General features: G+C 31.3%; 3 protein-coding genes across 3 annotated transcripts; 2 read left to right on the plus strand and 1 right to left on the minus strand.

Annotated features, from left to right (window-relative positions):
- Nucleotides 1–1,273: 1,273 nt before the first annotated feature.
- On the plus strand, nt 1,274–5,653 carry LOC100782296 (biotin carboxyl carrier protein of acetyl-CoA carboxylase). The gene is made up of 9 exons (XM_003543625.5): nt 1,274–1,526; nt 2,588–2,770; nt 3,274–3,350; nt 4,180–4,239; nt 4,382–4,624; nt 4,689–4,751; nt 5,024–5,092; nt 5,178–5,223; nt 5,314–5,653. The coding sequence occupies exons 1-9, from the start codon at nt 1,442–1,444 to the stop codon at nt 5,382–5,384; spliced, it is 897 nt and encodes a 298-aa protein (XP_003543673.1). The 5' UTR covers nt 1,274–1,441; the 3' UTR covers nt 5,385–5,653.
- A 2,859-nt stretch (nt 5,654–8,512) lies between these two features.
- Nucleotides 8,513–10,254, plus strand: LOC102663279 (probable E3 ubiquitin-protein ligase makorin-2). The gene is made up of 2 exons (XM_026124947.2): nt 8,513–9,302; nt 9,900–10,254. Exons 1-2 carry the CDS (start codon nt 9,041–9,043, stop codon nt 10,148–10,150), a joined length of 513 nt encoding a protein of 170 aa, XP_025980732.1. The 5' UTR covers nt 8,513–9,040; the 3' UTR covers nt 10,151–10,254.
- A 1,781-nt stretch (nt 10,255–12,035) lies between these two features.
- On the minus strand, nt 12,036–15,251 carry LOC100306705 (Asp/Glu/Hydantoin racemase superfamily protein). Its single transcript, NM_001248285.2, has 2 exons — nt 14,253–15,251; nt 12,036–12,497 (listed from the first exon to the last, which is right to left on the minus strand). Exons 1-2 carry the CDS (start codon nt 14,958–14,960, stop codon nt 12,216–12,218), a joined length of 990 nt encoding a protein of 329 aa, NP_001235214.2. The 5' UTR covers nt 14,961–15,251; the 3' UTR covers nt 12,036–12,215.
- Between the last annotated feature and the right edge of the window lie 1,092 nt (nt 15,252–16,343).

Consider the following 16,343-nt stretch of genomic DNA (forward strand, 5'->3'; position numbering starts at 1 on the left):
GCTTTATATATATATATATATATATATATATATATATATATATATATATATATATATATATATATATATATAAAAGTTTGTTATAAACATCATTTATGGTTAGGTTGACCTTTATACAAGTATTTAATTATATAAATTAAAATGATTTTATTATGTTCTTTTAAATAATACTTTAAAGATAATAAAAATTATTAGAATTTAAAATAAAATAAGATTTAATTTGAATTTAAAAATAATTAAATATTCATGATAACAGTAACTTCTTCAGTTAATTTAATTTTTTATGTGATTAATTTAAATTTATTTTTGAAGAAAAAAAGTAATAGTAACATGTTTATAATAACAATTTTAATTTTAAAAAAACAATATCTTAAAAATAATCTCACTTCTATAGATTGTATGTGGATATTATTATGATTTCAAATCCGTGGATCACTTATAACAAACTTAACTCTTTCAATACTACACTTCTTTTTTTTTTTATGCAAATATCATACTACTTGTCTATTAACATAAATAACTTTTGCTTATTTTTTTTTAAATTATCTATAAACTTAGAACCGAGAGTGCTTTTAGAATTTATTTTTCAAAGAAAATATTTTAGGATTCTTTCTAAATAAAGGAGTTTTTCTTCAACAATGACAATTTGAGAAATATTTTCTTAACCCATCTCTATTTATCTATTTTTTTTTTCATTTTTATTTTTAAATTGAATTTCAATATATTTTTTAAAAGAAATTACAAATAATCTTCTTATATTTATAAATGTGTAAGGCTATCTATTTTACCTATATTTATACTTTCACCCTCATCTTTATTTGAATATTCACGTCTCGTGAAACAGTGACATTCTCCTCATTCGGTACATCTTTTATGTTTTTTAATTTATCAATTAAACACTTTAACAAACAATAGCTAAAAAAATATTTGAATACAGATATTCTTTATCTTCATTTTTAGAATTAATCCCGTATAAATCAAATTCTTTGATTTAATGAATCGAATTCTTTATCATTTAAACTAAATATATATTAAAATATTTGAATAAAAATGTTTAAAAGTTCAACATTCTCTCATTTTAAAAAATGTTGACAAGCACATTTTTTATTAATAAATTAATTAAGATTTCTATCACATCAAAAATGGACAGTGACTTGGTACTTAGTACTTAGTTTGATTTGTCATATTTAGGTGGAGATATGGTAAATATACGGTATTATATTTTAAATTAAAAAAAGACAACAGAACAGAATTTATAGGGGTGAAAGGTGAAGATTGGAATGAAGAAATCCAAATTAGGAGGGTAGCCCTGCCCAGCTGTAACCGTCCAACCTCAATTCATTCATTCTATGTTGTTGCCTCTCTTCTTCTGTCGTCTTCTTCCCCTCACTCTTTCAACTTTCACGTAACACCACACCCTTCTTTTCTTACTCTTACTCTTATGCTTTTCACCTTCTTCACTTCACTACCCTTTACCCTTCTCTGTGACACACACTCTTTCTGCTTCACGTTTTCAATGGCTTCATGTGAGTCTTCCTTCCCTCTATTCTCTCTTTTTCTCTTCATTGATTGGATTACAAATTAATATTGCTACTTCAAAAGGGGCGAAAATTCTTTTTCCAGATTCTGTTTTGCATGTGCTTTGCAATATCAGAGACTGTGTGGTTAATGTGATACCAAAATGTTCTTCATCATTTTTTTTTTCTTTGGCGAATAGCGAATTACCAAGGTGTGGAAAATGTGATGTTTCAATGTTTAAAACGGGATAAGAAAGCGAATTTGAGATAATATTTGGGTTATCTAATATGGTCATTGCTGGTTTAATGATATTATATTTGCTTTGCACTGAGTACTTACTCAGTGAGTTCTAATTTTAGATAAATAAATTGTGACTTAAAAGAGTAATCATGATAAAAAATTAAATTAGATTGTCACTTAAAGGGTAGAAAAAAATTTCAAATGATGGGTCAAGAAGTACATGACTAATCCCAGGGACTTCCAATTCTATAGGTATCAGACTGTTGTTAAATTCGTAAATTGCACTGCAGTCATCTTTTTGGATGTAATTATTTGTTAAACAGCATAACAGGTTGTAACTTCGGACTAACTGTTTGAAGTATAGGTTGTATTTGCCTTTGAAGCTTTATTTTTACTGTTTGGCTTGGTTAGGTTCACGTCCATTATTGACTCGGATATATATTTGAAGACTGTGGGCATAACTTAGCCCTGACAACGAAATTCTCTCTTCTCTCTGATTTATATAATGTGTATTGTGTGTTAAATAATCAATACTACTATCCAATCTCTTTATTTTGCTTTCTGCTAGTGTGTGAGGCTTCTTGGTATGTTCATTCCATGACTTAGCCTTAGCTTAGCTAGCTCTCATTTTTCAGAGCTGTAATTGACATTGCATTAGTAAAACTCTATTCTTTTTCTAGATTGTAGCAGATATTCCTTGTCTTGACATATAGATACTTCCATGCTAACATGATAGAGTATGGAGTTTGTTTTCAGACCACTAAATGGTTAATTATAATTATATGTATCCCCAAAAATAATGGTTATTGCATCACTAATTCTATGACAGGTAGTATAGGGACCCCAAATATTAAAGTATTGAACTTGCACTTTGGTGGAAAAAAAGTTGGCCTCTCACGACAATTTGGTACAAGAAGCTGGATCAGTAGGCTGCAGTATACTAGTTTGGTTATGTCACGACAGACAGTTAGGTTTTTAGCATCATCCAATGGCCCATCGACAGAGATCCAATGTAAGTTCTTCTATTCTTTGATTTTTTTACAATTTTTTCTTGTATAAGCTATATTAAAACTTTCATTGCTTTATTACTCAATTTCTGTAAGCTTATTAGAAGAATTCTTACCGTCAATACGGTTTTATATAACGAAGTCGCCATGAACCTAGTATTCCAAAAGCTTAAGTTGGATGGAAGTACAAGGATGGTTTTATATCCAACACGTCCCCTCATGCAATTCATATTGTGTTGACATTCAACTTTTTATTTGAAGAATGGGAGCAGCAAAGATCAAATTCTACACCACTTGACAACATTGATATGCATGTGAATCCATGCTGTAATCTGGTTCACTTTTTAAAGAAGTGTTTAAACTGACTTATTTTTTTGTGTAAAGACGAGACTATTTAAAATACCATATAAGGCAATTGACTTGGAATTTTGCATAAGGCAAAGACTGTTAACTTATATTTGTACCATAGTCTGACTTCTATGACATACTTTAAATGGTTATGTAACAGTTGCTGCAAGGTCAGAAGGTTCTGAAGAGATTAGATCTTCAGGTCTGACAAGTGAGCTTATTCCTAATATTAATGAGGTTAGTACTTTGAAAATCTCACTGTCTATGCATCTCTTCCTCTTCTCACTATTCAGGGGCAATCATCTATAAAACATACAAATTTGTGATGACTTTATTATGTGGTCTTCATCTGTTACCATATTTGTTCATTTAATGCTTTGACTACTTTTAAGGTTATTTTCAATTTGCTGCTGCCCGAGGCTTGACCTGATTTCTATTTACCCTGTTTGATTTATGAGTAAATTGCTTTATATTTATAAAACCATTTTATGTATTAAACTTTTACATGCTCTGATCTGCTATATTTTATAGCATATTTTGCCAGTATATATCTAGTCTAAAATTGATCAATGCCTTGCTTGAAATCTTAGTCTACATTAGGTTCTTGACTGTAAGCTCTTTCAGATTGAACTGGCAAAGCACATGCCAAAATAAGAGTAAAGTTTGTGTCCAAGCTTATGAACCTATCAGATGTTTAACATCCTAAGGCTTGACCTACCGCACACTGGTGAGGCATGTGCTCTCATTGGAATGCTGTAACTGTCTCACTCAAGTTCAGACTTAGCGTAGATCCCAAAAATAATATTTAGAATCTGGATTACAGAAATTTGTATTGATGCTTTTGTGATTTCCTTTACTTGGTAGTGTAAAATAATCGTTTTAATCTGTTAGTTATGAAGTTTTGCCATGCTTGAAAAACTTCTCTCTTATGACTCTTGAAAGGAGATATGTTATATTGTAACTCACAAGTTTATTTTCTACCTTATCCTTCATGAATGGAAAATTTGAAGTCATGTATTTCTATATTTTTGTTTCTAAAATTTTAAAATATGGAATCTCTTTGCAGGTGGAGTTCCTGCTCACAAAATTATGCGACACAAGTTCAATTGGGGAGTTAGATTTAAAAGTAAGCACAATGAAATTGAATTTTGATCTCTTTATCAGCACAATATTTTCAACTTTTATCTCATAAGATATATCGTAAATCTTGCTTACTATTGTTGTATCCTTTCTTCATTGTCATCTGCCCAACCTCCAAATGATATCAGCTTGCTGGATTTCACCTGCATGTAGTGAGGGATTTGACTGAAAAAACTAAAACTCTACCTCCTCTGATTCCTGCTTCTGTAAGTATAATTAATGTCACAGAAACACCTAAAACAAATGGATCAGTTCCTACAACTTCGTTGGCTGTCTCGAAGCCAGTAGACCCAGTACCTTCTTCAGGGTCCATCCAGAGATTCCTAGACAAAGCTGCTGATGAAGGCTTGGTAATAATTCAGTCTCCAAAGGTAAGAATCTGAAACTTATAGTTTGCATCCCTTACATAGTGCGCACTCTAAAACTGTAGAGCAGGTGGGTTTCTTTAGGAGATCACGGACGATAAAGGGGAAGCGTGCTCCACCATCATGTAAAGAGGTACAGTTGTTCACAGCTTTTCTCTTTTCTTTTTGGGAAATCTTATTATCTTGCACATTCACACCTTGTGCGGATATAGAGAAAATACAACTTGGAAATTTTATTTATTGGTGATTTTCCCATCTCTATCTGTATTGACAATTAAATATATGATCACAAAACTGCAATGTTTTGGAAATAATGCTAGTAGTAGTTGGGCAACTTCAGAAAATTTGGTTTATTAGCATGCCTTTGGCTTGTTGTTTTTGATGAAGTTGTGTGCCAATTGACAGAAGCAAAATGTTGAGGAGGGGCAAGTGATTTGTTATATTGAACAGCTTGGTGGTGAGCTGCCAATTGAGGTTTGAGTCTTGACCTCTCTTCCAAGTTGCATGATTATGATATCATGACTACTACTAACCATTGCTATGACTCTCATGTTTGTAGTCCGATGTGTCGGGAGAGGTCATCAAGATACTACGACAGGATGGCGGTTAGTTTCCCTGAGTCAATTTAATTTAATTTCTCTTTAAAGACTAGACTAGTATTGTGTGGTGTGACTCTTATTTTTGGTCTTTGACAGACCCTGTTGGATATGGTGATGCACTTGTTGCAATATTGCCATCATTTCCTGGAATAAAGAAGCTTCAATAACTCGAATTTATGGAAAAGAGACATTCTTGCCAGCCATGCAGTAATTGAGTCATACATATATTTCATTATTTTTGAGTTCCCGTGGTCCATAGGTTATTTGTTTTTAGTATTAGTTTTGCGTAGCAAAGACAAATTTGTTTTCTCATACTTTCCTGTTTGTGTTGGTGTTGTCACGCTCACTTGGCACAAATAGCCGCCTATTCAAGACACATGACTAGGAACAAGTGATTTTCTTAAAAAATAAATAAACACTGATTGATGATGTGTCATGTGCTGGAACGAAAAATTATCTGTTTTCTTATGCTAACAACACAGGCTTTTGAGCATATTCTTTATTATTGATTAAAATTTATTAAAATTATAAATGTTGATAGGTTTTATTTCTCATTCAATGAGTTTTTCTCTTGATTTTTAATAAATTTTAATCAATAATATAATGTTTCTGGAGACTAGAGAATATGTTCTTGCACTTGCTTATTAAATAAGTCACGTCAAATTTGTTTATTAAATAAGTTAGGTGAAACTTGTTTATTAAGTGATGTCAAATTTTATTAAAAAAACTTATTTAGTTAATAAAGTTAGATTTTAGGTGATTCAAAAGGTTTTAAATTTAATAAATTGGCTTATTTAAGTAATTTATTATTATTATTATTATTATTATTATTATTATTAATTATTTGAGATTATATTTTTTTATCTATTTAAAAGGTTAAAAAAAGATTAATTTATATATAAAATTAGGCTTATTAATTTAGTTAGAGACATGTTTTATAAAGTATTTAAAAGGTTTTGTTATAAAGTAAGCTTTCAAATAAGTATTCGAATTAGATTAGGATTAAAAAAATATATTAGATGAATAAACTAGGTTCGGGCTTTGTAAAAATTCAATTCAATACATTTTCACCTTTTCACCCTTAACGAAATAGTTTCATGTGGCATACCAAACTGTAAATGTGGGAGATATTTTAGTTTTTTTAATATGGCTTTGATACGAAGAAATTTTTGTTAAAAGTAACAATTCATTTTTCTCAGACAAATTTTTTAGTTAAAAAGACATGATTGGATTTTAATCTTCTTAAATAACATGACCATTCTTATTAGACTCATCTTTTAATTAAATTGTAATTTACCTTTTGTGAATTTGTTTATCATAACTTATTTGATTGTTTTTTATTTTTTTTGTTAAGTATTTATGCAGAGACTAAGGAAAAATTCGTCATATTTAAAAATCAAATATAAAAAATTTATATTTAATGGATAAAATAAATGGAAGTTTAAAAAATGAAGCTTGTGAAAAATATTTAGGGGGACAAAGACTATAACTTTTCTAAAATAACTCTAATCATCTAAAAAGTTACGATGTATACAGAGATTTAAAGAAAATCAATTTTTTGAATTGTTCCTCCATTTTTTAGGATGGTTTGGTTTGAGAAAATATTTTTTATTTTTTATTTATTTTTATCTTTAGTTATAATTTTTTTACCTTTTATTTTATTTTTTGTTTTTAAACATCTATAATAGGAATAGTGAAGAAAGTTATTACTTTTATACAATATTTTATTTAATGAAATACTTTTACACATTTTTTTTATCATGTCATTTATTACATTTTATATCTTTCTCTTAGTTGTAAAGTTTGATATACACTTGTGTACAAATAATAATAATAATAATAAATTATGTCATTCGCACTATGTTTGGTGTAAAGAAATGATAGAGAGATAGAGAAGAATAATAAAGAGTTGTGGCGCAGTGACAATGAAGATTAATTACTTATGCGCAAAAAAGAACAAAAATTGAAAAAAAAAAAGAAATAACGGTGTAAAAGAATGAATGAAGAAAGAGAAAACAAAGGTTGTGGGCCCTATGCGCAAATACTTATGTTCAAAAAAGAGCAAAAACAACAAAGAAACAAATATGGATCTAGGGTTTTATTTGACGGCAAAAAGTAATATTGCTTACATCTTCTTCATTCTGTGAGTTGGTTTGTTGCTCATGTTGGATTAGTGTCCTCCATTGCTTATGCCACACTATTCTAGTTGGTCCTTTGTTTGATATCCAATAAGCAAGGTAAATATTGTTGTTTGTGATAGTTAATTACCTTCATTCCTTAGTTGATTAAGAATGTGAAAAAATCATTATATATATTTTTCTTTTGGTGACTGGAATGCAAAATTGATAATCGATTTGCTTGATGCATAATCAATTACATCATTTTTTTTCTCTCATTTATATCTAATGTATTATAAATAATGGTAAAATTAATAATAATAAATTGCGTTTGTGTCATTCACACTTTCTTTAGGGGTAAAAGAAGAAAAATGAAGAGAAATAATGAAGCCTTGGCGGCTAGTGATAGTAAAGATTAATTACTTATGCATAAAAAATAGAAATAAAAAAGGAATAATAATGTAAAAGAATGAATGAAGAAAGAGAAAAAAAAAGTTGTGAGCCCTACACACAAATACTTATGCGCATAAAAGAGTAAAAACAACAAAGAAACTGATATGGATCTAGGGTTTTGTCTGGCTTCCAAAATTAATCTTGCTTAAATCTTTGCTCTTTGAGTTGATGTGTTGCTCATGTCAGTCTGATTATGTCTTGCTCATGCTACACTATTCTCCTTGTGGGTCATTTGTTTGATATTCAATAAGCTAAGGTAAACAATTTTGTTTATGATAGTCTATTAGTTTCGTTCCTTAATTGATTAAGATTAGGTAAAAAAAATGATGATATTTTTTTGGGTGATTTGAATGCAAAATTGATATGAGCCTTACACACAAATACTTATGCACAAAACAGAGCAAAAATAACAAAGAAATCGATATGGGTCTACTCTAGGGTTTAATTTGTCTTCCAAAAATCAATCTTTCTTACAATCCTGTTCTGTGAGTTGGTCAGTTACTCTTGTCAGACTGGTCGTATGGTCGTATTCTCCTTTATTCATGCTACATTATTCTTCAAGTTGATCCTTTTTTTTTATCCAATAAACAAAGGTAAATATTTTTGTCTATGATATTTGATTAGCTTCTTTCCTTAATTGATTAAGATAATATAAAAAAATATTATATATTTTTTTTCTTTTTGTGACTGGAATACAAAATTGATAATCAATTTTCTTGATTTATAATCATGTGTATGGGTTTTTTTTTTTCTTGTCTCCTTTATATCAAATGTCTTATAAACAAAGATAAAATAATATTTTTATATTTAATCTAATTTCTCTTCTCTCCATCTATTCAAACCAAACAAACTCACAATATGGTATCTTTTGCTAATTTCTCTTAAACAAGACAACCCAAAATTCCACCATCATTAAGCTCTCTTTCTCCTTATTTCCATTCATTATATTTTATATATTTATTTATTTATTATTATTATTATTATATGGGATGTTTTACTAAAAGAAAAAAAGTAAAAAGGGGATTGACATTGAAGCCCAAAGGCCACAATATATGTTGGTAGCGACTACGGAGGGTATTTTGGTATTTTGAGGTAGTAATTTCATTTGGGCACGAATTCCATTTTGACTGGATTTGAGTGTTGTGGAAGCAGGTGAATAAATACATAGAAACATATATAAGAAGCAGAAACTAATGGTATTCGAATTCACAATCACATTCTAGTTTGTGTGTGTTTGAGTTGAAGAACGAAAGATGGAGGCACAAAGTCATGGTTTCAACGCAGAATCATCAGATAGTAACAAGCTGATGGTGAAGACAGAGATGTGCAGGAGATTCAGAAGGGGCGTGTGCGTTCATGGATCGAAATGCATATACGCACACAGCGTTGCGGAGCTCAGACTACAACGCCAACCCAAACAATGCAGATTCTTCCTTCAAAACAAACGCTGCCACTATGGACGCACCTGTCGTTTCCTCCATTCATCCACACCACTCAACCCAAACCCGCAACCAGGTTAATTAGTTATTTTAATTTTCTTCTTCTCTTCTCTTAATTCTAATTCTTGTTTCTTCCATCATTATAAATCGATCGTATCAACATAATTTACCTACATTTCCCCACCATTACATTGCGCTTGTGTTAATGTATATCTACAAATCTAAATCCTTCACTTTTTATGATTCCAATTAACTTTTATTTTAAAAAGAAATGTTTTATGACTTTCAAAATTTAAAGAGTTACAAAAAATAATGTATTTTTTTATAATCCATTTGATAATTTAAAATGTTTTAGTTGTATTTTAAAGAGTGGTCATTAGTCAACCATCCCATACAGTAGCGCTGAAAGAAGTCAAGCAAGCTTGGCCACGTATGCATGGATGGATCTTTGTGAACAAAAATATTTTGGTCCAACAAAAAACAGATTTTATTTTCCTTTTGGAAAGAATAGAGGCAGATACTTGTTTTTCATTATTGATAAACAAAAACTGTTGGGTTTGATTTGATGTTACTAAATTTTAAAATATTTTGCATGGCATTTTGTGATTCTATAGAATATTATTGACCTGTCCGTGTAAATAAATTCTGAGGCTTGTTGTTTTTGAGAATGCAGAAGTAGGGAAACTTGATCCCTACTCTTCTCCAGAATCCAAGAGAATGCGAACTTGTGCAGCTGCTCCAAGTGATGATGGCTGCTCTTCTGCAGAACAAAGGATAATGCAAACTTCTGCTGCTGCTGATGCTGCTACAAATGCTTCAACTAGCACTGTGGCAACTAAGAATGAACCATCATATCCTGTTAAGTTCATTTTCAAAAACAATGATCTACAAAGGATCAGTCGCATCTATGCTGATTGGATTTGAGATCGATGCACCCTGCTGAGTGGATAACTATACCAAAACTAAGCAATTTTTCTAAAAATGTAAAATTCTCATATCACTTTGACCGAGTTTGCTTTGATTAATATGGTTCAGTCTATTTTTTACTATTTTTTTTACAGGTTATATACTTCTTTATTTCATGCAGATATTAGATATACAAAGATTTCTTTTTACAAAGCCTGCCAAATTTACGACACTATTATGCGTTAGCACTTATTACATTCATGGCAATGGCCTTCTGTTTTACCCAATTAGAGTAACTACGAAAATAATATTAGCTAACAAGGAAAAAAAGTTTCAAAGAAATTAAAATCATAACCAGCTCGTATTCTCTTTAATTTGTACTGTTGGAGCAGAGCTCATTACTCAGTGTTGCATTATATTCATTCTGCCATAACTGATATCCAGAACGGTTCAAACTTCAAAAGATGATAATATATTCCTAAGCAAAGACCTTTTTCAACATTAACATTACTAAGCTAGCAAGGCGAGTAACGTATAAAACAAGAGATCTGGGAAAAAAAAAAGAACAGAAATATGTTTGAACTTATTATATGTATATAATTCCAACTTATTTTAGTTTTTATAATTTTCAACTAGTAATTAAAAAGTCAACTTTAAGGTTCTTATGTTCTTGAAATGTTTATATGTTATTCATGTAACATTATTTTACAAAATATTTCCATCGCATTACTTATTTCATGGTGTGCTTTTTTTTCCTTCTCTTTGTATCTATCTCTGCCCCATGCCCCCATCCCCATGTGTAAAAATTTTGTAGAATGTTGATATATAATTGTCACTACTATTCAAATATTGACACCAAACATCTAAGCTGCGGAACATTAGACAGCAGAGGAGGGATTTTCATGAGCCGTAAGTATGCTCATCATATTTGAGAAAGCGTTTGTGCAGTCATCAAGAACAAAGGTTCTACACAAAATAAAGGACATAAAATAGAGTGGGCAGTTTTTGGATATCAAACAAACCTTCCCTTAAGGTATTTTTAATGTGGTCGATTTTTTCTCTTTTGCAATTATTTTCGTTATAACACCTGTTGCTCTAACCAATTGTCCACTGATTCTGAGTGCGAATTCTATATTATAGCCATACCTAAAGGCATATTGGTTGAAATAGATTATTTTTTTTATCAATAAAGAATTTTCCCAAATAGTGCAAGCTTAGAAAGATGAGAAGTGATCAAAACTGTTGTTGTACATACTTGTAAAGAACTCAAATGTAGCGGTGGTATAATAATTACATATGCATGGTTGCGGTTCTTGTTCCAACTCAATAAAAGCACAAAGCATTTGCATCCTCCTCTGACCTTTAAATCTTGGAATTTCCGTATTCAGCCTCAATTGCTAGCCATTAAGTGATGATGACGAAATAGTGAGATTTTTTTTTTTTTGGTGTGATGGATAAAACAGTGAGATGAGGGCCAACAGAACGTAGTAACGATGGAAAGAAAATCAAGGTGATGGCTTTAAAATTAAATTAAGAATGGCGAACACTATTGTTATCCTTTCAACTCTAAGTCTAACCATATCATCTTTGATGATCTCTTTCTTTGGCACCCTATGAAGTGTGAACGCATAATTAAATAAGGCTTTTAAAGGTTTTACCACCACGTAAAGGTGATTCTATTTGAGTCAAATGAACATTGTTATCCATTCAGAAAGCTAAATGACGCATAATTAATAAAGGCTTTTAAAGGTTTTACACGTCTAGGCTTCAGACCAGAGTTTTGGTTAAATTAATTCATGTCCCTATGTTTTGCGTTTTATTTTCTGGTTTTATATGTTTGTCATAAGTACTAACACCAAATTACAGATATGATAGAAAGTTCTTCAAGCTCAAATAAGGCTGATTTGTGCATGAAAACAGAAGGAATACGTGCTCTAATACTCAACATACATCTTTGGCATAATTACAATAATGTTATTGAATACAGGAGTTTGCATTAATGAAATGAACAATATCAATGAAATCAGAAGAATCTTGATACATAATTAATGAAATACAATAGTTGCTTTCTTTCTTTTGTTGTTCATGTATTTTGCCCAGAGGATTTTACCCATTTGATAGTTGATCTGGCTAATGCATCCATTGGATCAATACATTTCTTGATAAGAGGATCATCTGGGGGCAAGAGGTCCCGCATATCATCAGAAGCCAGGATAATAAAATTTGCTGCTCTCACCAAAAGAACTTGAAGTGCAATTCTCAATAGATTGCATGCCCCTTCCATGTCCTTTCTGTTCAAAGCTTCAATTGCAGGTATTACTGTATGCTCCATTGTTGCTCTATCAGGCAGTACAACGTCAAATCCCTGAACACAAGTAAATAAGATCAACAGCTATCAAAATTTCTATTGCTCATCAACCCAATTCAGCACAGTCTTTCAAGAATTGCAGAAAAGGTAAAAAAAAAAAAAAAACTAGTGCATTATATATAAGTATGTACTTCATAGACAACTCCTTGTTCATAAATAAGAAAATGGCAAAATTGGAAAAATCAACAAAAGAAATAAAATTTGCATGTGCAGAGGTGTAGAAATACAAAATTCATTACGACATATTGACAAATGCCATTCAGAATTTTAGCAGCACTAGTGAGTGGTAACTCACAGCAGTGAAAGATGTAATAGTCTAATAGAGCTGTGATTGAATAAGGATGTAACCAGGTAGAATTCTTTCAATGTTCATAATATCAAACATGAAGGTTTAATAATACTTTGTATGCCCAGAGATTATTCTTCATATAGGAAAGATTTACTGATGAAACTAAACCAAAAGAGAAGAAAACGTCTGAAGTAGTGCTCACATTAAGGTTATGTAAAACATTTATGAAGTGTATGCTGTATTAAAGCATATCCTGTCATTCCTGTACTGGATTACAAAGGAAAGAATAAGATACTGTACTAGATTACTAAGGAAAGATTAAGTGATAAAAATTCCCTCCTACTGTGGTTGTTTTTGTGTCCAACTTCCATAATGAGCAAACCAATACTAAACCACTGATTCATTTGAACCAACAACTAGAGATTAAATATCGTATTCATCAAAGTTTAATGATCTAGAAGTTCTTTTTGACACAGGAAATAGGTGATAGGTTTACGGAGGAAACTGGATCTTCATGAATATGAAAATGAAAAACACTGTTCCGGTGTTTTTGTTTTGGCATATGAGAAATGTTGTTGGCACTTGTTGAATAAAGTTAAGAAACAAGTAAACAATACAAACAAATTATCTACTCATTGCAAACATCTAGTCCTATAGAACATAAACAAAACTTCCCACAAGGTACATATATATGGCTTCCCCAAGAAGAAGAAAATGTACATGGATATGAAATTGAGAAAGTCACAAGTGCTAAAACATTAAATTAGGCATCACATTTGACAAAGTATGAAATGACCAAATGCCCCATCCCTCACACAAATGACAAGATACTTCTCTCTTCCCACCCCTCCTCTTATTTATAGGCAATCTGCCTTAATTCCTTTCTGTCTCGGCCCAACAAACTAATTTATATCAACAATTAATTAACTAACTCTCTAACAAACTAAACTAATAGCCCCTTAATCAAACTCAGGCAACCACTTACATCTATCACATTTCCAATCATAAATGGTAATTGGGAAGTTTCTATAATCTTTGGAAGTAAAAATGAACTGCATTGGGTCTTGGCACATATTATATTACTGCTATGAAATTTTATTATGTTCAGATCTGTAGAAACTCTACCAAAACTGCTGCAGTTATTCAATAATCATAAGAAGCCAAGAAGAATGCAACTAATTTTGAAAGGATTTTATAAAGGTCTGCATCATATAGAGTGTTCTGAAAGTTATAATGTGAAAAAGAAAGGCTGCAACGGGTATTCCACAGAGCAACTACATTGACCTGAGTTGATATATATTATTACATTTAGCACAAGGAGCTATATATCGGGAGAAATTACTTTGTTCTGAAGTTTATTAGAGCATATACTTTCTCTTATTAGCCTAGTGTGTGCAGTAATAATAAGATGCTGTTGATAGTTAAGATAGCAAGGTATTGAAAATAAAACATAGGGAAATTACTTCATTCTGAAGCTTCTCCTTATAAAAACCAGCTGCTAGAGTTGCATTTGTTGCAAGCACTCCAATCCGCAAAGGACTACCGGCTTCAAGTGGCTTTAGCTTAGCTTCCTTGAGCTCCTTGGCAACGCACTCGGCCATGTGAAAAACAGGAACAGAACATCCCTCCGACACTTGTTCATACCAAGAATGTGACACATTACAGGGCATAACTATGCAACTAGTCCCTGAATTCTCAAGAAAAACCCTCTTATTTCTAAGAGTTTGCACGATTGGAGAAGAATCAAGCTTCAAATTTTCTGCTTTACTAGTGCTAGAAACAAAATAACTCCTTTCATAGGACAGAAGCTCCTTACTCAAGAGAGGATCAGAACACAGTACAAAAGGGGTGGAATTAACTCCATCTTGTGAACTAAACTCCACAAGTTTTCTCAAAAATTTGAGAGTGGCATCCACAGACACTCCTCCAATTATACCAACAGCACTTCCCTGAATGACAAAAGGAGCACCCCTCCCTGAATCAAGGTTTGGGACATGAAGCTTCTCAGAAAATTTGCCACTTCCATCTGCATTCAGAATAACTGAAGATGGGGGTGTGGCTTGAACTAGGCACCGCCTTGTCTTGCTCAAGTATCTACGACTAGGAGTAGTTACACAACAACCTAATAACAATGTTTGGAAGGGGTAACTCAAAGACATCACATCCAACATCTCCAATGTCTGAGAAATATTGAGAGTTGGAGTTCACTCTGTCTCTACCCTTCTCTTAGAACTTTTCCAAAATGGTGTCTTATTCTTGTCTCTGAAATTTACATCCCCATTTGAGTTCCAGAGTTTGAGAATCGATGAACAAGAACCATCCTATAGAAAAGCCCTTGTGCAGACATGTGGCTTCACAATTTCACTTCACACCAACCTCATTTCTCAATTCTCACCTCACAGTAAAACCCAACAACATGCTTCTCTTTCTCAAATAATGCACTGTTAGCACACGAGTAAACCGTATTCACAATGCTACCACACTTCTACTAGTACATGTTGGTTCTAATACAATTTTTTAAACACATTCTTTATTAATAATGGGAATTTATTGAAAATTCCCAAAATTTGTGAAAGACACTTCTAAACTTGTAATTTTGTAATTTCTTACAAGTTTTAGTCAATACTCCCTCGAATTAAACTCTTTTCCAATGAATAAAAGAAAGTCCACACAAACTCTTTTGGATTAGTCTATTTTATTCAAAAAAAAAAATATTGAGAGACTAATGTACTATCCATGACTTAAAAGAAATTATTGAAAAAAATCTATAATATCATCGTAAGCTAATGAAAGTTAAATAAGCAAAACAATATAAGAATTTTCAGTGAGGTTACTACATTTTTTAAATTTTATATAAAGCATAATAATGTAACCTTGTAGATGTTTATATAAAATATATTTAATTGTCCTTATTGATGATCTCTGTAGCTTGAAGGTTACTATCAGCGGAGGATGGAAATTGCAATCTATCTATGATGGTTAATAAAAAATAGTAATATTTATGAAACCAAAAATAAAAGTTAAGGGTGAACTGACCAAGGATTTCATTTTCATCATATACCAAATTCCCTTTTTTCTACTAATTCATCAAATGCGAATACCAATACTAATTATTCACAAATGGAGCAGAACAGACAAAGAAGTCGGAAGCATCAAAGAATGTTCTCGCCATGTGCAGCATTAGTGTCACGTTTCACATTGGTTGTATCATTCTCCTTTGGGCCCCGCCACTTGTGAAATAATCAAAATATTCAAATTAGAAAGTTTAGTCTTTACAGGTTGAGATTTTATAAAATAAAATAAAAAAAACAGTTGATATAATACTTTCTCGTAGGCTTCGGAATTTTTACAGAAAAAGATGTCATTACACTTTGGTTGCAGAGATATAAGGTTATCTCGTTAGTTGAAAAAGAAAAAAGATATTTCAAACAAAACTAAGGCATTAACATTAGTTATAAAAAAAAAAATGAACATTTGATTGTCCTGGGCCCGGCCCATCAAGTGTCTCTTAACAGTGGCCTAGATTTACAGTTGATCATTTCTTTTCCACCTAT

The sequence above is a fragment of the Glycine max genome, chromosome 13, assembly GCF_000004515.6.
Source record: "Glycine max cultivar Williams 82 chromosome 13, Glycine_max_v4.0, whole genome shotgun sequence".
In the NCBI taxonomy this organism is placed as follows: domain Eukaryota; kingdom Viridiplantae; phylum Streptophyta; class Magnoliopsida; order Fabales; family Fabaceae; genus Glycine; species Glycine max.